Source organism: Neopelma chrysocephalum, unplaced genomic scaffold, assembly GCF_003984885.1.
Source record: "Neopelma chrysocephalum unplaced genomic scaffold, ASM398488v2 Primary Assembly neopelma1_80b, whole genome shotgun sequence".
Lineage (NCBI taxonomy): Eukaryota > Metazoa > Chordata > Aves > Passeriformes > Pipridae > Neopelma > Neopelma chrysocephalum.
In genome coordinates, this window is record NW_020897742.1 from 12351560 (window position 1) to 12377507 (window position 25948).

The 25948-nt window shown below is 36.7% G+C and overlaps 1 protein-coding gene across 4 annotated transcripts in view; it reads left to right on the forward strand.

Annotated features, from left to right (window-relative positions):
• ARHGEF10 (Rho guanine nucleotide exchange factor 10) overlaps positions 1-25948 on the forward strand; it is a 113055-nt gene that overhangs the window by 67979 nt on the left and 19128 nt on the right. For all 4 annotated transcript variants that reach the window (XM_027690275.1, XM_027690277.1, XM_027690278.1 and 1 more), the window contains 7 exons: positions 6443-6558; positions 8191-8318; positions 8758-8858; positions 10212-10333; positions 13496-13582; positions 14931-15154; positions 16378-16535. In XM_027690275.1, the coding sequence (XP_027546076.1) occupies positions 6443-6558; positions 8191-8318; positions 8758-8858; positions 10212-10333; positions 13496-13582; positions 14931-15154; positions 16378-16535 (936 nt within the window). The remainder of the gene's footprint in view (positions 1-6442; positions 6559-8190; positions 8319-8757; positions 8859-10211; positions 10334-13495; positions 13583-14930; positions 15155-16377; positions 16536-25948) is intronic.

A 25948-nucleotide genomic window follows, 5' to 3' on the forward strand; every position in this document is an offset into this window, starting at 1 on the left:
TTTGCATTCCAGTGTATCTGTAGGAGCAGGATTCAGTACCCAAGTATAGGGGAAGAATTCCTCAATTGAAGTAATTGAATCTTGGGCCTTCTTAATGGCTTCTGGTTTTCCTTTGCAATTGTCAAGGTCTTCAGTGAACAGGAAACTATTTTGCTTCAGGTATAACACTGTCTCTCACAGTCTCCATTCTTGTCCTTCCTAAAGTTGGGCATCATAAACTAAGCAGCGGGATGCTATCTGCCTATCATTACTTAATGAAAAAAAAAATCAGTGAAACTTTTCTAGGACAATCAGTGTCACATTTAAATTAAAACAACTGCACAGTTCTGACTGCAGTAAAGTAGTTTTAAATGTATTACTGCTATGTCATCATAGTTTAACCTAAATAAGTTAACAATCTTATGAAATCTGTCCAGTTTATTATGAACTGATGAATTCATCTAGTATCATGGTGCTTTCATTTCCAGAATACTGTACAAGCTTCCCAGGTTTAAAATGTAGATTTAAATGTTGCAGAAGAGGCCTGTGTGTTTTTATTTGTTCCAAGTGTGTAATTCTATACAAGTACCAGTTTGTTACACCTTCTATGGACACAGCAACTTTTAAAGTTACCTCCCACATATGTAACTTCTTCCCCAATCCCAGGTGATTTTTGTGCTCAAGATGAGGATTGAATCTTTTCCAAATCTCTTCCTTTCAAAACACTTGATGTTTCAGTATGCTGCCTGGATGCACACAGATGGCTCAGTGGGAGGAAGCAATACAAATGTTCTCAGCCTCGAAGTCAGATTGCAAATGGCAAGTCAAATTTAGGATCTACCAGCCTTACAGAGTGGTCTTCAAATCTGGCATGTTCTTCAAATGTATCAGTAGGTTTGTGTTACCCCTCAGAAACGTTGGAACTATAGTCAGGAAAAGAGCCTTTCTCTGTTTTGATTGTGGTTTTTGCATGGGAGCATTTGTGACCTTCCATTTCATGTAACACCTAGTCTGACTTTGGGGCTCTGTGTCTCTCAGAAGCAAAGTAAAAAAAGGACCTTGAATTTTCATGATACGTAAGTTCTCACTTCATATTGATATGGTTTTTCTCAAAGCAATTTATATTGACGTATTGCGGGTTTGAACTATGTGGGCAAAAAGACCGTTACTATGATTATACTCAAGGCAGATGTTGTCAATATTAGTTACTTTACAGTAAAAGAGATACCCAGCAGCACATCTATTAATAGTCTTTGGTTTCAACATGATAGACAATACAGAAATGTTTGCAAAAGTAGTTGCAATATTGAACGTATACTGACTGAGGCTTTTAATTTATTTGCATGACATTTGGATTTATATGTAATAGTATTACTTGGCAAAAATCCTCCTAATTGGGAATAAACAGGAGTTTAGTATGGGAATGGACCACCTGAGCCGTCATGTTTGCTTACCCAGGAATAGATGTTTAAATTATGAGTGACTGCATCTACTCTGAGCATTGCAACCCTTTCTTCTTGTTTAGTAGCATAAATATGTGCTAAAATAGCGATTCACAAATGAGAATCAGAGCACACAGCAAGAAGTAGTAGAATACGTCTACTGGTAATAAATCACCATGGTAAACAAATGTGCCCCTTAGAAGAATGGGGCGTGATCAGTTCAGTATTATAATGTCCAATATGCTTGATGTGCCCATGAAAATTTAGAGGAACCGTATGGACAAGAATCCCAAGGGAGCAGCTTCTGTGCCAATGCCTATTAAAGTAGCTGCTGCTGTGCTGGCTGTGCAGGGAGAGAGCTGTGGCTGCTGGCTGTGCTCCTTAGCAATGCAGCTTTCTGCCGGAGGTGGGAATCCTCCCTCTCTGCCCACACACAGGCACTAGCACACAAACACTTCTCTTACATGTATATATTTATACACAACCTTCCAAATTCTACTTTTGCCTGAGCCAAGTTAAACTGACTTTAACCACACCCAGGGAGTTTCCTGCAGGCCTTGAAAATGCCTGGATGTAAATGTGGTAAAATTACTTCTATTTCAATTACAAAAATTACTTCAAACCAGGCAAAATTGATTAATTTAAAGCTGTGGTGCTGAGAGTAATTCTGGGAAACATGTAAGGTAAAATAAATGTTTAGTATTATATTCAAATGTATCTCAGCTAAGATTGATTTTACAAAAAGCAGAATCTTCCCGCCCCAATTTTACATAGCAGCAAAAATCAATTTAAACTTTAACCTCCTTTCTTCCCTCTAAAGCAAGTGGCAATTTTTTTCTTTTTTAACCTTGGGTATATTTCATTTAAATGCTGAGCAAGGAATTAGGTGTTTTGCATGAATTACTGGTTGTTGGCAGTAAACTTGCCTGTTGCAGGGAGGCATGAATTCCTTTGGTAAAATCTTAGCAACAAAGGAGTTGATGAAACAAATTCTTGCCAAATTACATGTGACCAAGATTTCACCCTTGATCTGTAGGTGGAACGCAAAAAACGTTGCCTTCAAAGCCACACATGTGGTTCTTGGTTACAGCATGCTGCCTTCTCTCCTGCCCAGACACACTGTCCTCTGTAACACATAGAATGCACAGAGTTGGGAAGAACATGCTCTAAACTCATGAAGGGTTTTTTCACATTGGAAAAATAAGTTGTTTTGGAGTTTGATAATTAGCAAGAGTGACTTAGAAATGAGAAGGAAATGGCTTTATCATTTGTGAAACGTTTCATAGTACAAAAGAAATCAACTATGTATCTACTTTGGAGTGAAGCCAAGAGTTTTTCAGTGCTCTCTATGGATAAAAGAAAGAGTGAACACCCACCCAGCAATAGCCAGCAATTGAACGGTCAGGGAACATGCGTGGGCTGTAACAGCCAGTCTTTGGCTGTGAGCTGAGAAACACATCTGATGAACAGAGTAGTGTGCTCCCCCACCACCCCACACTAGAAAAACCCTCCGTCAGACAATTTTCAGCTAGATCAACTGGTAGGCAACGTTTTGTTAACCACTGAGAAACTAATTTTATTTTAAAAGACGTTGTGAGTAAGTCTTACAGGACCCAGTACAGAGATGAAGTTGCTATAACTTGTAACTCATTATCCAGATACAATCCAAGTGGTCAGTTCTCAGAGAACTCTCTTCTGATGAGTCCGTCATTGTCGATGTCTGAAGGCCACTTACTTTTCTATATTTCAGTTTGTGCCCACTAATGACCTTCATGAAGGACTGATATTAGTTGTGACTATTGATCTTGTCCGTGATTGACTATTAAATTGGCTGTTTGCCTTTTCTAGAACATCAGAGGATGGAAGCAGTCTCTCATTAATTATTTATTGTTTTGCTTTTTGGCTTCCTTTCCTAAGAATGTGGTCTTTAATAAATGAGCCTTAAATTACTTTCATTTGTTTTTTCTGTGTGACAGACTTTCAGATGCCAGGTTAGTTTATTTGTTTTGACGTTCTTATTGCATCCTTTTTATCTTGATTTCTTAATAGCTTATAAAATATGCATGATGCAGAAAAAATAGACACGGGTGACAATTGCTGAATGAAATTCAAGATTTATGCCTTATTCCCAAGGCTGGAACAAGGATATTTGTAAGACTACTTGAAGTTCCAGGAAGAGGATTACAGAGGACAGCTCTTTTCAGGCACAGTAGATGTATATACTGCACAGGGCAAGTTCATCTTTGCAAGCAGTTAAAGCTTGCTTTATGACCTCAGTTGAAGACTCTGGCATAAAGTCCTCCAACATCTAAGAGTTGCCTGAGTGCTGCGGGTTTATGTTGCACTAATGTCTATTCTTCAGACAATAATAAACAAAATAGCTGGTAACTGTCTTTATCAAGCATCAAAGAGTGACCCTGGCTTTTAAAACTTAAGAATAATGTAATTCATTTGAGTGAAAATATCCATCCTATACAAGTGAAGCCTCATAAACTTTCAGCTTTTCACAGCCTGATAGTTGTAAATTTTCTCTTGGTTCAAACACACAAGGCGAAATTTCAGAAATATTTGTACTACGTTTTTTTCAGTGCAGCTGTTTGTTTTGTTTGGTAGTGGAGTTTATAAATTACAGGTAAGTGACTGGACTTCTGTCAAAAACTTAATAAACTGAAATTTATTTCTATCAGTATAAATTTTGTTTTGCAGAAGTTATCTTTTTGTTACAGAAATTTGAAGCAAGAATGATTTCACTTGTATTCTTTGCAGTGCCAGACACATTATGATGACTTCTGTCTAGGTTTCACCAGATTTCTGTTAACACTGACCTGCTCCTTTCTTTGCAAGTAGCCCCATCAAAATCAACAATTTGGTGTGTCTAGGAACTAGCAATTCTGGTGCATAACAGTTGTTGTAGACATTAGTTTACAGTTATTGTAGACATTACTAAGAAAAAATTAAGCTAGCAGAAGAGGGATGCAAAGAGAGAAGTGTTTACATCTTTCAGTTGCTGATATTTCAAGTGTTTGGATTGAAGAAAGTGAAAATGCAGCTTAATGAAAATAAGCTGCAGTTCCAGAAAAGCGTTTGTACTCTACTGAGCATAATCTCAAAATTCTTCCTCTTAGATCTACTTTGCAGTAATTTCTTTTCATTGTGTACAATAAATGTAATTATCTTTTCTTATGGACTGATTTGGTTTTAAGGGTAAGAAAGGCTAGATTGTTCTTTTAATTAACATTCAGAACAGGCAAGGAAGGGTGGATGAAAGTTGCATCTTATTGTTTGGATGGGTAAACAACAGTAAGTGCACCCTGTTTGGTGCTCAAGTGCAATGCACAGAAATCCTTTCATTGATTCAATTTACCAGCAGATTTAAAGGCAAGACAGTAATTTGAAATTTTATGGGAATGTATAATATCTCAGGTTTATGTTGCATTTTCCTGCAGTGAAGTGCAGAATTCAGAAATAAAGTAGACATTAATATTTTCTTTGAGCCTGGAAATTTTATGCTTTTCAAGATTAAAGGCAGACTCCCAGCTTAATGTAGCGAATTGTGTTAAAGCAAAACATCCAGTCATGGCCTCTGCCAGTATGATGTCTCCACATACAAAATAGTTATTTTGATACCTACCTGAAAATATACTAATGATTTAAGTAGAATTGTTTCATATATGTTTATTTTTCATGTTTATTCTGACTTATGCTATTTTGACAGCTTTGTGCTTGGTTTGACACATTTTGGTTTGTACACTGGTCCCTGTAGCAGACTGAGGGAAGGGAGGTGCCAGTGGTGCGTGGGTTGGCAGCCAGGCCAGGTGGCATAGCTCGCGCCCGTGCTCCTGATCCGTGTGCAGAGCCAGTAGCCGGCCCTGTGTTTAGGTTGTGTTCTTGCCAACATACAGTTGAAATCCTTCTGCTCCAGGGGCATTTGCTGCCCACAGACTAGCTTCCAAAGCTTTGGTAAGGATGAAGGATCCATAGTTTGGATACTACACTGCATGAGCTAAATAATCTGCAGGAGTTTCCTGTAAAGATAATTCAGCCGTTTTCCTGTCATTCAGCCAAGGGGAAACATGCTGACTCTGTATGGGACAGGGTGGGTTTTTTTAATGGGAGAGTGAGTGTTGTTTCCATAAGAATTACACAGCCATTCTGCTCCTAATATCATGTCTGGGAATCAGAGTATATTATCAGGGTTCTGCAAGCTTTGTGCATTTAGATAGACACCTTATCCTACTAATCAGTGTATTTTTCTGAGTTAGTGTGACCTTATGAACTTATGTTCTTATTGATGATTAGAGCAAAATATTTCTGCTGCTGATCTCAGTGCAGATCCTTTTTTGACTTAACTGTAATCGTAATAAAATTTCAAGTGGTTCAGTGAAATTGCATGCTTGTGTTAGAGTTAGGATATGGATATATGATTCAGAACTGTCTCATGATTGATTAAGCAAATTTTGAGCTTTAAACTAGCATAGGGATAACTACAAATATATTTTTTGTGTTGTCATGTAACAAAAAAACAACCTTCAGGAAAGATGTTTAAATTAGTGTGTTACAGCAAGTCTGTTGTTTGCTGCTAAGCAAAACTTCCATGTCAGTGAGAAATTTTGGGGCCAGTGAAGCTTTGATATTTGTTACAGATCTAGTGTGTGGTATTAAAACTGCACAAAATGCTCCCTGTCATACTAGATAAACAAGCTTGAGTCTTAATTGTAGCTAAAAAGGCAATGATAAGGTGAGCTAAGAGGAAATGCCAATGGTAAGGCCTGTATGTGCAAAGCTAATATGTGATGCTAACTACTGCCTATAATTTCCTGGGATGCATTTCACAATTATCTGTCTGCAGGAATATTAGAAGTAGCTGGAGCAGCAAAGTGTAATAACGATGATATATGTACAAATAAGCCACTGATTTTCAGACATAATATATGTCACTATTATCTTTGTCATGCCTTCCTCCTTCAACTGAAAATTGCATCTTTTTATTATGTATAACCTTATGTTTTTATTCATTTTAGACAAGCTCTATATGGGACCAGGGCAACTGTACCATGATCTGCAGAACCTTTTACATGACTTGAATGTACTTGGTCAAATTAGTCAGTTAATAAGCAGCCTTAAAGGAAACTATCAGGTAATAAACAAAGCTGGATTTATTTTTCAAGTCTGTTCCTGTTGTAAAGTAGCGTAATTGTCTCTCTCCAGGGTCTGTGCGAGACATTCTTTAGTTCTCTCTGCAAAGAGTGGAATAATTTTTACCTCCAGTAATGCATTTACTGTTAACAGTTTAGTATTATAAATAGATTACAGCTGTCCTTCTAATCTTGTTTTTCTTTATTGTCTTTAAGTGTAGGTGGATAATACAAGTGTTTGCATTTGTTCAGTAGCTGATAAGCTTATATGGAAACAAAATTCCATTTTTATGTTAAGAAATTGTATTCTTGCTGTTAGACAAGGCAGTAGGATGATGGTTGTTTAGAGGAAGCTCTTGATGCCCATCCAAGCTCGTAATCCTGGCTTTCGGGGGAAATTGCTTAAAACTGAGTGTAAATCACAAAAAGGATTTTTAGGGGAATTTTGAAAGTGTTTTACTTTGGCTTTGTTCACAACCCTTTGATTTAGCTTGTATTCTGGCAAACAAATATAGTACTTAACACCAAATTTCATAATGAGTTGTCCACAGTCTTGAGACTTACAAAAATTGCTTTTTTGTCTGTTTTGGATATTTTATGTATGCTTACACACAATTTTTAACTCCTACCTGCTACTACAGGTTGTAAATATGTATATGTGTGTATGAATATGCGAAAGCTGAGTTTCTCTTGGAATATCTTGGCTTCAGAGTCAAGGCATTAAATAAAACATAGCATTTTGTGAAAATATGTAGTCTGAAGGAAGTTTATGGAGACACTGTTTTTGGACAAAGCTTCAGAAGTATTTGAAGGTGAATTTTATCTCCATAATTGGGAATATGTATAGCACAGGTACCATAAGACATTCACCTATTAAGATATACAAAACCTTTCTGCCTGTACTGCCAGTCAGAGCCAACTACATTTTGAAAACTTAAAATTAAGTCAGTGTTTTCAGGTAGAGGTGTGTAAGATAATTACGAGGACAAGTTGAGGAATGAGGTCAGCTTCTCTATTTTTGAAAAGCATTTACATTTTCATATAATTCTGCCTTTGGAACATATGTGTACTTTTGTGTACTTGTTAGTCTTGATGCTTAAAGTGTCACTCAGGTGTGCTTTTACCCTCTGTGACAGAACACTCAGCTTGCAGTAGGGCATTGTTTAAGCAGCTTAAACAGATATTTAGACCACACAGACAGCTTTCATGATGGCTCTGTAAGCATTTTGGCTCAAAGATATGAACAAAAACATATTGTCAGTATGATTTGTCATGTTTTCATGAGATTTTCTTTAGAAGCAGAATTATGGGATTCTGGAATAAGTAAAAGGCTTGTGGGTACACCTGATGCAAATTTACATTTTTTAATCTGGTGAATGCTTGGGAATGTCATTTGTGTATCATCAGACTCTGAGCATTGTGAGATTAAGTCATCAGATAAAATATGTTAGCGAAAGATTTACGGATATTTTTGAAATGTGTTTACAAATATGGCTAAATTATCCTTGATTAGAATGTGGACTCATTGAAGCCCAGGTGCCAGGAATTTTGTTATATGCAGAGATCACCTTAACTAGCCTGTTGGAAATAGACTAGTAGGCTGGTGTTGAATCTTAACTTTTTTAATTTTGCAGAACTTAAACCAATCTGTAGCCCATGACTGGACCTCAGGTTTACAAAAACTGATTTTGAAAAAAGAAGATGAAATCAGAGCAGCAGATCGCTGTAGAATTCAGCTGCAACTCCCAGGAAAACAGGACAAGTCAGTAGAAATCATGATTATGCAATTTTCTAAATGGGCTTATGTATTAGGCATAGATGTACTAGCTCTTCCCTCTCTTTTGTCTCTGTAGTTAGCCCCTGACTTTTGCTCTTATGCCATGATATTGGGAGCTTGAACGTTCCAGAGCAGTTTTTCTCCTGTTCCTCAACCCAGCATTCCAGATGCAAGAAGCAAAAGAGGAACCGTGGCAGTGGCAGCTGCCTCTCTTCCTTTGCCAGAGAGGATGTTCCTCTCATACTGTTTCATGTAAAGAGTAGGAAAATGGATATATAGTGTATCAAAGCCTATATGCTTATATCAGAACCATGTCTTTGTCTAAGTATTAGAAAATAGTGAAATTTCATCATGCTCAACATTTCTAGACTTGGCTGTATCTCACGATAAATGCATTTGGTGGTTTGTTTTTTTTTAATTGCAGGTCTGGGAGGCCAACTTTCTTTACAGCTGTGTTCAATACATTTACACCTGCCATCAAACAGTCTTGGATCAACAATTTACAAATGGCTAAACTGGCCCTTGGTAATTCTTAGTTACTCATATTTCCTATCAAGTTAAAATAGCTCTAAATGTACAGTCTAATTTTTTTTATTTTTAAAAGATTATTTATTTTTGGTGAAAATTTGTCTGCAGATATTTTAAAATGCAGTACAGTAAACAGTAGTGATTGTGTATCACTATAAAATAATAACATTATAGATAAGATGGGGCCTTCATTATGAAGCAATGTATTTCAGTCAGGTCTGGTGATCATTACTAATTGTTACATTTAAGTCAAAAAGAAAGAGATATACTACAGGACAGACAGGTGAGGAAGGTTTTTTATTATAAACATATTTCTTAGGATCTTATGAACTTTTTATACTTTGAACTTCAGGTTCAAATTTCTCAGTTTTAGCTCAGAATTATTCTAGCTAGGAATTGTCAGTTAAGGCTGTTGGGTTCATTTGTTTAGCTTTTTAAGTGCGTTATAAACTTATGGGTGTAGTTTTATTAATGCAAAATTTCTATAGCTGGATATGTAAAGCTCAACTTTTTGTGAGGGAATTGTTTTTTTGTTCAGTTTTTTCTTTTTTTTTTTTTTTAACATAACACTGTAGTTTTCACACCAACAGACCTGATCTTAGTGGGAGCAGTAAAAAATGTGCTGTCCTGTGATGTTATTTATCTCCTCTGTTTGCACAGGGCTGTAGGTTTTCAAAGATACCTGGCATTTTGAATGTCGAAGTTCAGAAACATTAACTTGCTACAAAGCAAGTTTCACCAGCGTATTACTAAAATAGAGTGCTTTTATGGTGTCTCGCTGAAGGCAGGTAAAATAACAAAAAAGAAGAGAGAATGGATGTCTCCATCATTCCAGGAGGAGGATCCTTACAATTATGATAAATAGTAGAGAGGAGTTACAGAATACTCTGAGTTGGAAGGGAGCCACAGGGATCATCAAGTCCAACTTTTAAGTGAATGGCTCATACAGAGATCAAACCCACAACCTTGGTGTTCTTAGCACCATGCTGGTTGGTAGTGTTACTTACACAGGCAGAGAAATGCTGTTTACCAAACAAATTTTCTACAGTCTAAGAAGAAGTTTGATGTGTGTTTTCCTCTTTCAATAACCAATTGACAAGATCATTAAGAAACTACCATTTTGCTAATGTAAGTTGTTCTTTTTTTTTTTTTTTTGCATAATCAGTATGTATGTAATCTACTCAATGGAATTTTTGGTCACAGTTTTATGTTGTCATTTAAGCATATATAGCATAAAAACAGTCTGATCAGTATTGACGAGTCCTAAGAGAGTTCTTTTCCATTCCTGTGGAAAGTTGTAAATGATTATTCAGTGAAAATATTGCAGGATGTTTGTTCTTCCCATTGCAGTGGAAGATAACCTATTAGGTTGGTTCTGCGTAGAAGATGATGGGAATCAAATTAAAAAAGAGAAACATCCTCTCCTTGTTAGACATATGCCAGTGATGATGGCCAAGCAACAGGAGTTTAAGGTGAACAGTACTTTATATGAGATTACAAATGCTTTTTTGTGTGATATAACTGCTAAAGAATACCATATTGTAAATACAGCTACTAGTTCTCTTGAGTTACTACCTTGGTGTAAGACCAGTAGCAGTGAAAGGTCCAAGAGGGTCAGAGGAATACTGCAATCTTTGAGGCACTGAGGAACATTGTGTTTACTTTTATATAGTGTGACATTGACTTTCAGATGTAAGCTCATCACTCAGTGTAAACAAAACTGCTGGGAATTTTTAATTCGTCTTGAGTTTTCCAAGTGTGTGTTGGGGGCTTGGAAGTAACCTAAAGTTTATAAAGTGCGGGAATCTGATCTCCATGATAGCTGTCCTTTACTGGTATAACTGTGTTGAATCCTCCTCAAATTTCTGATTTTCATTAGTGCACAGAGAACAATAGTTTAAAAATAATTTTAAAAATTATTTTTTATGGGATCATATAAAAAATGTAGTTCTGTTCTGAACAATGATACAGAAATTGTCTTAATAGTTGACTTCCTAAAGTAACACGTCAGTTTGCAATCATACTGACCGCTGGCTTTAATGAGAAAATAAGTACAGCATGTCCAGACCAATAGATGGAAGGGAAGGGTGCTAGATACTGGTTTTTTTCCTGTGTATCAACAGGATTTCTTGTTGACCATCAGTCAGTTAGGCTTGTGCAAAGACACTAATGGAAATAAAATTGGGTATGTATGGCCAGAATCCCAATATTAAATTAACGTCATTGCATGGACACTGCTTAAAGAGGTAAGTCTGCATGCCCTCCCTGTAGGACAGCCTACACAAGAGGGAAGTGCAGCTGGCAGCTTCACTCCAACTGTGAGTATACAGGCCTGGATGTCGGGGGAGATTAATTCCTAGTTAGAAATGCAGCTGAAATGTGTAATAGTGTTAAGCCATTCCTATGATACTGGTTTTCAGAGCAGAGCTGTGGTTTAGACTACTGAAACTCTCTAATTTCCCACACAACCATAGTCATTCTTGTCTTATTAAACAGTTAGCTTTTTCTGTATTGAATACTTTATAAAGTCATCATTGGTGAAACAGTCAGCTAATTTTTTTGCAGAAACCTAAAATGCATGTGTTTCCTTAGAGCTTAAGCATTTGTAAGTCCTGAAGATCCATGCCAGAAACCATGAAGGCCCATGCTCAACTTCTGTAATCAAGTTAGAACAGGATCTTTGTTTTGAAAGGAAGGAGATGTCTGTTGCCTGTACAGTTGGGTGATGGTCTTTGCCTTGGTACCTCAGGAGAGTGTGACAGCATTTGCCCAAGCTCTGGGTCAACTTTGCCAGTTTTGCAGCTCCTAAAGATAATGTGGGTGTGAGCCCAGCTGGTCATGTCTGGTTCTTCCAAGTCCTTGATATTACTAGAAAATATGATTTAAGTATTACTGGTGGTTTGTTAGGGTGTCAGGCCAGGTCTTGGACTTGGAAGAGACCCTTTGCTTGGCTAATCCTCCTTGATAGCTTTCTCTATGCTGCTCAGGCTGCCCTGTGGTGTAAGGAGCTTGTAAGAACTTCTCCCATCAGAGCATGTTTACACCCCAGGCTTCTGTTAAGATCGAGAGCTAAACTAGCAGGGTTTAACTATGAAAAAATATCATCAGTTTTGCCTAAGATGCAAAGAGACAGAGAGATGTAACACGCAGCCTGGAAATACACAGCATGCAGGCTGTCTTGTTTTTCACTAAGGATGTATTTAATTGTCACAGCTACTGTAAGTCACCACTATGAGTAGATAGCTTCAGCTATCTTTTTTTTTTTTTTAATTATTCACTGTTGAGCGGTGATGTTGCAGGTTATGGTGAAGTTGTCTTAAGTTCATACTAACCAAGTTGTTTCTAGTACTGCAATATAATCACAATGATGTCCGAGGTGAGAACATTAGTGGGAATTAAAGAGAACCTTGTGTAAAAATGTTGTATCCCACCTCATTAGAAACCTTTTGATTACATAAATAATTACAAATTTATATATTTTGAATTGTTTCACTAAGCGTTAGGGAATTCTGCCATGGATATTAGGGAAATTAGAAATTCATAACTGGTCATAAAAATGTCTTCTTCAGATCCTTGATGCTTGAATAATCTGCAGAGTTGGGATGGACTAAATATAGATCTTGAGTCTGGTGTAGCTTTCAGGTTTTTCTTAAATGGTCTGCATGATAAAATCATGAGTATGGTTATTAATTTACTGACAGTAATATGATGACTTGAGGTTGGGATGGAATAAGGGTATTATGGAAGATAGTATTAGCATTCAAAATGAGTAAAGCACCTGGAGAAATAATTTGAGAGAAAAAAAAGGTAAAAGGGCTGACAGTCAGCAGGACAGACACATGGAATACTCAGGGAGAAATTAAGAGCTTCACAAGTACAGGTTGAAGAGGTGGTTGAGTGGAAGGGTCTGTTAAAGTCATTTTAATAGACCAGCAAGCTAAGGATTGGTTAGGAATGTAATACTATTACAAAGCACAATCAATCAATGAGATGTGTAGAAACAGGCTTCAGAAGAGGTAGCCATGGTGTAGTGCTGCTCACAGCTCTGCTAGAATGGCATGTTCAGATGAGAAAGTTTTGTGCTCTCAGATATACGAGGCTGATACATCTACTGGAGAGATGCCAGGTCAAGAAGTGATGATAATAATATTAAAAACAAGAATATAAAAAATCAATTATTTGTAAAAAAATAATTAATTGATTAATGTCAATTTATCCTAATGAAGAAGAATCTCAGACAAAATCATGACATATAAAAGCCTTATGTGTAAAAGGACACTGCAGAAAAATAAGTACCTGGTGGCTGAGATGAGAGGTAACAGGCTAATGATTATAACAAGAATGGCGTTGAGTCGGGTATTTAGAAGAACTTAATAAAAATCATGAAGCATTTGAGCAGATCAGCTGTAGAGTTTGTAGTCTTTGGCTTTGAATGTTTTTAAGAGTAGATAAGGAATATGTTGGGAACAATAGTGATGCAGCTGACCCTGCCCATGGGAAGCTGGATGGACTAAAGTGACGCCTTTTGGGATTTTTTGATATCTTTAAACATTTTAGTTAATTGTAACCTAAAATAGACAGAAACAGGCATATCTTTCTAATGTGGTAACAGCTCTCTTTTCCTCTCTTTGAAGGTTGAATGTGCAGCTTATAATCCGGAGCCATACCTCTCTGGAGAAACAGAGTCAGATTCCTGTACCATGGAACATGGTTTTCTTTGGGTAAGCATAATCTTTAAAAGCTGAAAGGTTGTGTCCTGTTTTTCTCTATTGCTTTTTGTGACTCTTGGCAACATAGAGATCTGAAAAAAACTAGGTTTTTTTTTCTTTGTTTTCTATAAAGGATAGCTAGTAATTTGTCCATGTGATCTTGCTGTTCTCTGTAGGCAGTCAGTTACGTGTGTGTGATTTGTTAGTGCAGCACAGAACAAATTCCAGACAGCTGAGCACATTCAGGAGGGAGTTATGTGCTAATTTATAATGAGGGCTGCTAAAACCCATATGAGCTCACGCTGTCCTACTGTCTGTTTTCATATTTTAAGAATGTTTTAGCCATTGATAATCTGTTTAAATCTGTACATAGGAAAAAAATTACTCTAGCAGATTGTTATGACCCCAAATATACAGATATTCCAGCAGACAAAGTGAGGTAGTCAATATGGTTTTGGGTTTTTTTTTTAAAAAGCGGGCTCATGATTTCAGGAACTTTTCTTATTACTATAGTACTGAAATTTTAGGGTAGTCTTGTGAATTAAAAGTTAGAAATAGCTTTTGTCAGTGATCTTTTTCAAGTGACCCATATAATTTCTTTGTCTTTGCTATTTGTAAATATATGCCAATTAAAACTTTCTACTGCCACAAAATATCCTTCCTTTCTGTTTCCTGTGTTTTTTTCATTTTATACAAACATAAAGTGTTACTACATAGAAACATTTACTTCTGTTTGGGTAGGGTTTCTTTGTTTTGTTTTGGTTTTTTACTTCTCTCTGATCTCTAAAATATACAAATTTGTGTGCATATTAATGATATTATTTCTGGATCAGATTGAAATTTAGGATCCTGTATCAGCAAGTTTGCAAAAGGGATTATATTATATAATCCCTCTTTCTGTTGGCACAGAGCATTTCTTTGTAGATCTGTTATGGTGCAAAGGACAAGCCTCAGGTGCATTACCTGAGGTAATGCATTTAAGAGAACCTGAAATAACTTAGAACATCTGTTATTAAAATAATATATTACACAGATACTTATTGTAATTGCATTACATAAAGTATGTACTTTTGAGTCAGACATCAGAATAGGCCATAATATTATTTCTACTTTCAAAAAATAAAAAACTGGTTTTGTGAGTGTATAAGGCAATTTTGCTTATGTAATGTTTTGACCTCTCTTGTATTTGTGCTGAATTATTTTCTTACGTCTTAATGCATGAAAATTCATATTCACACATATAACTTGAGATACACTCTTCAGTTAACATTCCATTCATTTCTGCTTGTAAATGCTGATCTTCCCGGAGACAGCTATCAGTCTTGGTATATTTCTTTTTATTTTCCTTTTTCCAATTCAGATTGGCAGTTGTACTAATCAGATGGGCCAGATTGCAATAGTCTCATTTCAAAGCTCCAGCCCCAAGGTTATTGAGTGCTTCAATGTGGAATCACGGATTCTCTGCATGGTCTACATACCAGAGGAGGAGAAGCTGAAAGAGCAAAACAAAGCTTTAGACTCTGAAAATGTTCTTGCAAAAGCTTCTAATGTGCCTACTATTTGCCTTGGCATGGAAGAAGGAAGGTGATTCTTGTTTTTGGTGTAATGCGTATGGTTTATTCATTAGGTTTACTATTCTATAGCAAAAGTGTGTGATACATTTCACAGACAGTGAACATTCTGAGTTGGAAGGGACCCACGAGGATCATCGAGTGCAACTCTTATGTGAATGGCTAGTGTGGGGATTGAACCTGCAACCTTGGTGTTATCAACACCATGCTCTAACCAACTGAGCTAATCTCAGGGTCAATTCCAAGAAAATATTTACTTTTTTAAGAAGTATCCTTGTGTTATTCCAGTGACCTCAACGTAACCTTTCCATTTAAATCAAGGAAAAAATACACTCTGCATTATTTTAAAATATACTGTGTAGTATTTAAAATTAAAACAATGCATCTCTCTGATGAAAGAGGATTAATTAATTGTGCATCATATCTGAAAAATATAAATATTACTTTTGTAATGTTACAACATAATCTTCAGGTATTGGAAAACTTTCAGAATGGCAAAGAGGAATCCATTAACCTTCTACGCTGTGATATTATGCAGGATTTGCCATGTGAATGGATAATATTACTGTTTAGTATTGACATGAATTATTTTACTCTATTTGAACTGATGGCCTACTGACTCATCACTTGATTTATGCCGAAGAACAAGGCTACATTTTCTAAACTTTTAGGTCTGTAACCAAAGAGATCTGGTTATAGCTGGTGAGGGCATAAGTGCATAACTACATGTTATTTTGGAAGATATTTCTAACCAGTCTAAGAGAAGAACAAAATTCTCCAAGGAAAATGCCATGTTTCCAAAAAGTAGTGCAATTAATTCCAGATTTAACAATATTCCTAACATACCCATGGTAATAATCAGTAGGAATGGTGTAAATTTTAAGTGTAATTGACATCTGGTAGCGAGTTTTTCTTGTCCCTAGTTCTTCAGGTAATACCTTTTTTTTTTTAATTAATAAAAGTTTTGGATAGACTCATAATGAGGACTTTGAGCAGAATTTCTATTATGCCTCTTCGTTGAATAAATGTTTCTTCAGACAAGATAATATGAAAGTGTTGTCATGTGTCAATGTTAAGTAATTGCAAATTGTCTACGTAGACATTCTGGAGTGTCAAGAATAAAGGAGAAAATCTTCCCCCCCCATTATTTTATTCTAACCTCTCATTTGCATATTCTAATAAGAACTACATAAAGCATAATATCACAGGTCTGTTTTTTCTTGCTTCTTTTTATAGCATTTCTATTTACAAAAGTTGCCAAGGCTCAAAGAAAATTCGACTTCAGCACTTCTTCACTCCTGAAAAATCAACTGTTATGAGCTTAACATATAGGTCTCAATACTTGTTTGCTGGCTTAGTAAATGGAAACATCTCAATCTACACAAAAGCAGAAGGTAATGTAGTGATATGATTTAATGGCATCCTGAGGAACTCACATGTCAGTGTATTTTGGCAGAAGTAGTTTTCCACTGCTATATTTTCCGAAAATTCTTTGTAAAACTGTGGAACTGAGGTTACTGGACTTTCCGGTACATCTGAAGAGACTTGTTTTCTCTTTTGAAGGATGGTACAGATTTTGATACTGTTCCCACTTTCACCATATGTGCATGTGAAAACTAATTTTTTTCCCTTAGCTTAAACCCTGAGGTCTTCAGTGTTGCAACAGTCCAGAAGTTTATGCACTAGCAAGCAGTATACTGTACACAGCACAATGCTAATTCCACTCAATTACCCAGTATTGGTGTTTATGAAAGACAAAAATTCCCTATTGATAGAGATTTCTGTATATCTCATTTAAAAGGACAACCGCAATCTTTCTGTACAGATAGGATAAGTCTTTCCTATGTGTGCAGTTCATGTATTTCACGGTAGGACTCCTTTTTCTATTGGCATCACAGTTGGTTGTTTTGTATTTAGCTGAATAATTGGCTAAAATAATTTGAATAAAGGAGAATCCCAGGTAATTCTTCTAAACCAGAACAGTCTTCTCCAGAAGCAGTTCAGGTGCTTGTCTGTATACTCCAGTATATCTCACTAACTCTCCTGCAGTACTGCATATATATCTAGTTAATTCAGTTCAAAGACAGCAAGACTCAAGGTTTGAAACCTGAAATTTTAATTGAGATGTTAGCAGAGACTCCTAACCTTGCAAAGCGCAGAGCCAGCAGAGATCTGGTCTGCCTTATTTGTGTGAGCTGCATAACAGTGGTTGTCATGCTTCTCTAATGAGGTGGGCCCTGTAAACAGTTCAGCTGTGTTTGTGTGGCACTGTACCTTGGCTACGAAATCCTACCAGTCTCTAACTGAGGAACCAAGCTCAGTATCTGGAATCTGGGAACAAATTACATGTCCACTGTTAGATCATATAAAGACTTTGCTTGGGAAAGGTACAAGATGCTTTTTTTTCCCCCAAGCAACAAAGAATCAGGAAAAAAGTGTTGGGAAAGAGACTTCCTTTGTCCAGTTGTCATCTTCAAGCCAGTAGTTTTCCTGTTGTGCTTTTGTCTCTGATCAGAAGCCAGACATTAGATTTCAGTTCCCTTTAAAAAAGTTTTTTTTTACCACTGAGTAGCAATTTTTTTTTTGGTGGCACAGGAGTGAGGTCTTGATCCTAGTCTCATAACATTTTTGGTGTTTCTGTATATACCTGGGAGGGGTCTTAAAGTTAATCTGTCGTCTTCTCTGAAAGGGATTCATGAGTTTAAGCTGTTTTAAGACTGCAATTGCTGTCATTCAACTTCTTCCAGAAAAGAAAATTGACATCTTTGTCAGTGTAGCTAAGGAAAGATACATGAGTTGCACATCTACTACAGAAAATGTTAAGGATGGGGCAGAGCTGTTAACCAGACTGAATTACATTACGAGCTGGAGGTTCTTGTATCGACTAGGATCACAGCATTCCCTTTTTATTTTATGTCTTTTGAAGACAGGTTTTGTGCAGCTCAATACTAACAGAACCTGTCAGAGTCTAAGTCAGGATCGCTGAAGCTTTGGGATGGGAAATAATCATATTTTTCTGACTCATCTTGTGGTCCCTTTTCTTACATCTTGGTCAGTGTGTGTTGTTTCAGTTCTCCATACCCCATGGAACTTGTGAGATTCAACTGCTCCCATCTTCCTTATAGTTGACTGCTGTGGTTATGTGAGACAGTCAGCCCTGGAGGGGTGTTTTTATGAGCGCTGACCTATTTTACCAAACAAAGGAATCCAAGCAGTGGAATGGGAGGGAGGGGGAATGCAGCCTCTGAGGAGCTTTGTGCAATTCATTAGGGTCGCCTTCTGTTCTGCAGAGGGGGTTACTTTCCAGCCATGCACTTCACCTTGGGTTTTGGTTTGTCATCATTAAGGAGATTAAGAAAAGATTTAAAGCAAATGTGAAATATGTCAGTGCATTACAATACATCTTAATTTGAAGCCTGAGGACAAATGCTATGAGATGCACAGATAAAGTGGTTGTGCAGCCTGTTGTGCAACTCCATGAATGAAAAAGGATAATCTTTCTTCTAGGATAAAAATCTACCTCACAATTTCTGATAGAGTTGTGATCCTTTTCTTTTCCTCCCTGGGCAGAAAGTGTGGCGGATCGGTTCAGTCACTGAAACCTGATGCCTTACTGTAGGTAGTCAAAGACCCATGACTTGTGTAATTTGGTTTTCAGTACCCAAACAGCTCTAATTTCTCCTGTTGTTTTCAGGTGGCTCAATGCATGTAAATATCCAGCTTGTTTACAAACAGCAAGTGCTCTCTTCTGGCTTTCTTCACTAGAGAGCTTTGTCAGATCAACAAAATCCAGAACGCTCTCTGGCTGCAGAAAATATTGCCTTGAAGTAATATAAAAGGGAAACTGAGAAGTATGTACAGTAAACTGAGGAACAAGTGCCATTAGTGAGAGGTTGGAGGTGTGCAGTTAGATTTCTTCCTTTCTAGAGGGTAGTCATGTTTTTCTGAGACATCTCTGTATCCATGTATTTTCACATATGAGGTAAAAAGTACTTAAGCCTCACCGTATTTGAACATAAACTAAAAGCAGAGTCAATGAGGCGCTGGTATCATAAAATCTACTCAGCTCTTAAATATGAACTAATATAGTGATCTGTGAAAATGTCACAGAAAAGTAGGATATAGGTCAGCTAATATGTTAATTCTAAAAAATAATCATTAATTATTATCAATAATCCTTAATTTCATGTGGGTGAGAAGACTACTTTGGGGAACTGTAAAATAGCTAATGCATTAAATGCTGTTGTATATAGGAATGGGAGTGATGCAGATTGCAAAATTTCTGACACCTCGTCTGTCGGGAATTGTTTTACAGGGCAATTAACTTTTGCGTAGTTATCAGTCTGAAAAATTCTGCATTTAGTGTTTACCTCAGGTTGAATTATTAGGAATATTTCCCGACAAAGCACTTCTAGAGGAGGTTAAGGGAAAAGTACATTGTATTGTCTTTGTTAAAAAAAAAACAAACAAAACCCCTTTGTGATGATTGCAGACAGCCCAGCAGATGTGTTTTCTGAGTGATGTAATAGCAAAAAAGGTCAATGCCTGTTTGACTTCCATTCACAAAAGTATCTTAGGAAAGGGAAATCGCAATCTTTATTTAATATAGGTGTATTGTTTCTGATATACTGTACTCAGTTCCAGCTACTTCCTTTCTGCTAGGCATTGATACACATTTCCTTTCCATAAAGTCCTGTAAAGAATATGGAGAGAAACAGGAAAAAGAAAATAAAAACTCAGAGTGATTGTGGCAGAGAGTAGAAGAATTAATATATTAGTAGTTTCAGAAAGAGTTTGGTTAGGATGAGAGAGCAGATGCATAAAACAGCTGTGCTGCTTTGATTGCAATGATTGGTATGTGTAGCCTTTCACTGGTGTGTACAGCACACACAGTGAGTTCTTGCATGCTCACTTCCAGAATTAAATTCATAGCATTAGGCATGTTTGGTGATCCACCTCTCTGCAGGTGCCATCTGAACATCAGGGAACACAGGTTGTGGAGTCTCCATCCTTGGAGATATTCAAAGCCATATGGACACAGTTCTGGGCAGCCAGCATGAGGTGACTCAGCTTGAGCAGGCAGGTTGGAACAAGTAACCTCCAGAAGTCTCTTCTAAGCTCAGCCATTCTGTGACACTGAGTAGAGAGATGTCCAAAGAAAGCTTTAAGGAATTGAAACTAGGCATTTCTAAACTTCGTCCTACTTCCAGGTGCTGCTGAGCTATAGAAGTGCTACTTGTGTTTCACAGAGGAGAGCTCGCAGCTATGGTGAGTTTCTCAAGCTGAGGATGAGTCATGCTGCTTTGTTTTTAAAAGAGGCTAGGAGAAAAAGGACATAGTATCCTCATGGGTAAGGCACTAGGTTTTCAGTTGAAGAGACCTCTATTTTATCAAATGTTTCTTTAATATATAAACTTTTGCACTGTTGCCTCTCACCCAGTCTGTAATTCTTTTTTTTCCAAGAGCATGAGAAGGGATGCCAATGCTGCCATTGCTGCTCCAAGTATCTGTCACCTGGGTGGCTAGAGGTCTCTTCTGGAAGGCTGAAGATACTGATGAGAGTCATCTTTTGCCATAGAGAGAACTGAACCCACACACCCATAAGAGAAAACTCTTGCATGTTTTAACAAAAGCTGTATTTTCTAACAGGTTTTTGTGGAGCCTTTTCCTGTAGGTGTATGCTGCTAGACTCTGGCCCTGAGATTTATGAAAAGAAGAAAGGCTCAGCTTTGAGGATTGCAATTGAATGTGAAACAATCAACAGCTGAGGCAGTTCTGGCCATGCACAGAACAGAAGTCTATATTCTTCAAAGAGACTTCACCAGTAAAAACTTAGGGATCTCTGAAGATGACTTACTTGTCGAAAGAGGCCTCATGACACTAATCAGTGAGCATTTTCAGAGGATTAGTATCAAGGAAAATGATCAAAACTGAAAGGAAATACAAGAGTAAGGGGAAACAGTTACAACAGTGAAGGAGTAGCAAGTCAGTTTATTGGCAAGATTCCTTGATTCGTTTGGTAAGACACTTTTGTCCTTTGTTGGAGGACAAAAATTGACGAAAGGAGGAATATGTGGAATGTAAAGCACTGATGTCAAAATGTAAAGCACTCATTTCAGAGCTTGGGTGGATTGATGTACTGCTCCAGCTTTTCTGAAGAGTGCATTTCTGGCATGGGATTGCCACTTAGAGTAGACGTGGTGAGAGGTATTGCTGTGAAAACTAAGAAGTGGTATTAAGCTGTTAGGGAGAGGACTAGAGCAGTGATATTGAAATAAATACTGTTGTCTTGATTGCATTGTCACTGTTAGCAGTATCATATAATAATTGTTACCAGGAATACACTGACATTGCTGTCGCTCTTACTTGTATATCTCCTGCCAGGACCTCCAGCACCACTCCCTCTATAACTTTAGATAGAGCTCTGTCAGCTATTTAGCATGAAGAATTTGATACATATGTGGAAAAAATGATTATGCCTGTATAGCATAGGACACTCCTAGTTATATGTTATTTAGAAGAGCAGACCTGACTCTCTCATCTTATTTCCAACTGGTAAGAAATGTGCTGAACTTTTTACTTCTGTAGCTACCATTTTACTCCTCCACAGTGCTGGTTTATGTACCATGTGATGGAAAAAATGTTTGTGCTCCACTGCACTAATTAACCAAGAACTGCTGTTCCCAGGGCTGTGTTGGCAGCTCTGTTGAAATCATCAATAGTGCTGCTAAGCAAGAGAGGAAGCTGTCAACAAAAAAGCACGTTTGGTTCAGCTCCACTGAGAGTATGAAAGAAGAGAAAACTGCTACAAACTTTGAGAAGACTTTCTGAGGAAATAAACTATATGTTAACGTTAATAAGTTATCTCATATGAAGACTTGAGCTTGCCAACTAATTATAATTATTGAAAATACTAAATATTAAGAAATTATTTATAAATTAAATAATAAGAGACTTGTAAATTACTGTAAAATAATATTACTTTCCTTCACTGAGTTTCATGGAAACAAACCACAGGAAGATAAAATAGCCAACATTCTGTTCTATAAAATGAACATTGCTTTAAACCTTCCTATCTGATTAAATGTGAATAGAAAGATAACTAATTTTCCAAAATTCATAAAAATCACAAGATTCACAACAAAATTAACTAGCAGAAATGTCCTTATACATTAAAATCTTAGAAATATTTTATAAGCATGAGATATCTTACTTTGATGCAGCTAAACTGTCTGATAAAAGCACTGCAATGTACTGTTCAACATTGGGATATAAACTATGGCACATAACTACTTGAGAAATATAACTTACAGAGAGTATTAAAATAATGGCAAAACACAGATCTATTAGTATAAAAACTGTCTTCTATTTTTTAAAATATTCATCTAATATGTAAATATCAGACTGTTTATATATAACATAAATATTCAACATCTAATTTCCAGAAGCCCCTAGATTAATTTCTGTATTTGGCCCTGTTCTCAAATTTTGTAGATGCCTCTCATTCCTGCAAATAGCTGTACCTGCAGTTCATATAGATGCTTATATTCTATTTACAATAATGTTATTGAAACTAACAGAGGCTGTCATATCCTGGGTATCAAGCATTTGGTGTACTTATATTAAGAGTCTACACCTGCTTTGATAAGGCCAGTTTAAGATCCAAGTCAAATAAAACTTGCAAATCATACAGTAATCTTTGTGTTGTTAGTACTTGTCTGGACTTTTCTCACAAAGCAGAAGGAAAATCACTCTCTCTTCTTCCACAGTTTCCTTCATGTTACCACAGGTGTCAGGCTTTGGTCTTGTATTTGCTCAGGGTGCAGGTATCTGGTTTACACAGAAGACTGACCTCTGTTTATAGGATATATGTACCGCATATCACATCTCATTTGGTTCCATATATTTACCTCATAGGTAGAAGAAAAATTTATTTTATTTTGTGTGGCTTTTCATCATTCTAGAGACAATAGTGACCAAAAAATCTTCCTGAAACTAAAATTATGCTTATTTAGAGAACAGAAGCAAGGCATTGATTGAGCAGAATTCTAAGACAAGTCACACTTCTGTGAGCACTCCTGCAGGTAATCTCCAGCCGGGTCTCCAGGAGCCACGCTGTATACATCTCCACTGTTTGTTTTTCTGTTGTTCAATTCCTACTTTTCAGAAAATACATTGCTGGGGTCCTTGCACTGGTGTTGTCCTGTTGTATGCCTTGAGATTTTGTTGGCAAAAGTTTTATCTCGGCTACTATTTCTTACTTCTTTTCTTTTTTGTTAGCAAAAAAAAAAATTTATTCAGTCAGTAACTAACCAAGGATTTTACAGCATCAAACAAAGCTGTTCCTTATCTTTTTGAGAGTGCTGGGCCTAATTTTAAGTACATGGATAGTTCCAGTTTTTGGAACTACTTATGTAAGTCTGTCTTGAATCTGCAGGTGTTTATACAAATAGAATAGAAATAATGCTTCTTTTCACTTAGATTTAAGAAGCAATGAACATTGGATCAGACAGATAAGATGAAACAGCCAGCATCAAACATGAAGTCTGTGCAGGCAGGTGTTGAATAGGGTCTGCTGAAATCTGGAGAGAGAGGCAGGGGAGAGTATTATATTTTCCGAAAGTGTGATTTTGATAGTCTTAAAACAACTTGTGAACTAGACACAGACTTGCTGAGTAATTTTGCAGATGGGTGATAAAATTCTTGGTCAGCAAAGTGACGTTGTGATCTTTCTTTTAGCCAGTAGCCTGTGGGTAAAGCATTTACACAAGTGTGTTGGATTACCAGACTTAATCCCTTGCCTTGCTTGAGAGGATTTTTACCCATGCTTCCCACTCTCAACAGATTTCCCTGGCTGCCACCAAATAAGAGGAGAGAGATGCAGAGTGCTTAATTTCTCCTTCTGGTGTCGTTCCAACTTGTATAATTATTTAATCATTCACTGAGGCAGGGAGCAGAACACAGATGACCCATCCTTTAAATACTGCCTAATTACCAGACTAGAGTCTCCCCTTACCCTTTTTTCCCCTCATCTGCCTCAGATGCTGTCTGATCTGGAAGTTCCATTAATTTTTTTCTATATGTTGTGTTGTTCAGTGTGAAAATATAACTACAAAAGAAAAGATAGCTTTTTGCTCTGCATATCTGCACTTTTCCCAAATTCACAGTCTTTATCGTTCAGAAAAGGTAGCAAGAATGTACTAGAATTATGTTGGGCTTATCCCAAAAAAGGGTGCTACGTACAGGATGCTGTTACAACTTCTGCAGTCAGCATCCCTTACACAATGAAAGTTGGACCACACACATATGCAGTTTCACACTCTGAAGGCTTTGCACTGCCTACAGTGGTTACATCATTAATAGAGTATGGGCAGCCTCCACTTTAGAATTTAATTTGAGGATAATGTGGTTGCTAGCAAATGAAAACTTTTCAAGAAGTTTGTTTATTACTAATGGTTCATATGAGTCACGAAGAACACAGAAAGACTTTGACATTGCTGGGAGAGTTTGCACGCTAATAACTGGAGGCACTCTTCTCAATGCAAACTAAAATAATGAAAATTGTTTTGACAGTCTGAAACTAAATGTCACTTTTACAAAGATGCTTTCAGATGAGGGCCACATCCTGAATATGACTCAGCAAAGGTTGTATCATGCAGATGACAGAAGTATTGAGAAGTACTCCAGAAATGAGGCTTCTCATTGTTGTTACTGCTGTTATTGGTGAAGAAGGAAATGTTGTACCCCCTTTACCTAAGAAAATAATAAAAGATACACTTGTTTTCAGGAGGCGAAAGAAAAAATTAAATGCTTCTCTAAAGATGTGTTTACCTTGGTCTCATCAATCAAAATTGAAGTGGTTACTGAGTTGAAACCAGTGTGAATAGACAACTTTTCTGCATCTTGTACAGAAAGAAATCTTTAAAATGACGAAATGGTGCTTTTAAATATATATTTTATCTTAGTGTAAAAAACCCAATACTTTAACAGATTTTTATATTATTAATAAATCATAATGTATAGAACTGTGATCTTTGAGACTATGTTCAGTAAGCACTTACAATATATAAACTAACATGAAAGCATTAAAATTATTATTGTCATATTTGGTATGTCAATTTGTATGGATAAAAGATAGAGCTACAATTATTTCAAGAAGCATATGTTTCTGGCTTTTAATTAGGGGATAAATAATCTCCTAATCCTTGTTTCAAAGAGATGGCAAGTGAGAGTGACCAGAGCAGGAAGCAGTGACATGGATTTCTTATCAGAAGCTCTCTGAATAACTGATTGTGCCACATACACATGCAAAATGTAATTTCGATCTGATAAATGCAGTCCAAAGAAAACACTTTGAATTTTATAGTTAGAGGAAAAAGTAAGAAAAGTGAAGATATGGCAGAAGACTAGGTTTTAATTTCTTTTTTTTTTTTTAATTTTCTTCCTAAATGAAGCATCTAGTGGCAGGAAGGTCCATTCTGTCAAGATGCTCTTAGAGAGTCATCTGAACTCATTAGAGCCTACCATAAAATTCTGGATGGCAACTTTTCACATGAAAGATGAATCTGTCCTAGTAGGAAATTGATTCATCTTGAAATAAGTTGGTTGTGAGCTCCTCCTGAGTTGAAGACAATTATGTCAGCCATGGCTTTCTGACTGTATTTCTTCTGGAAAGGAAAGCAGTTGTATCAGAACAGCAATTTGAGATTCTTGGATTATCATTTAATCTAGATAAAATTTATTCAGTTGACAGATATATGAGTGCTTGGTTTTGGGTTTTCCCTGTAATGTTGTATTATCCTTACAA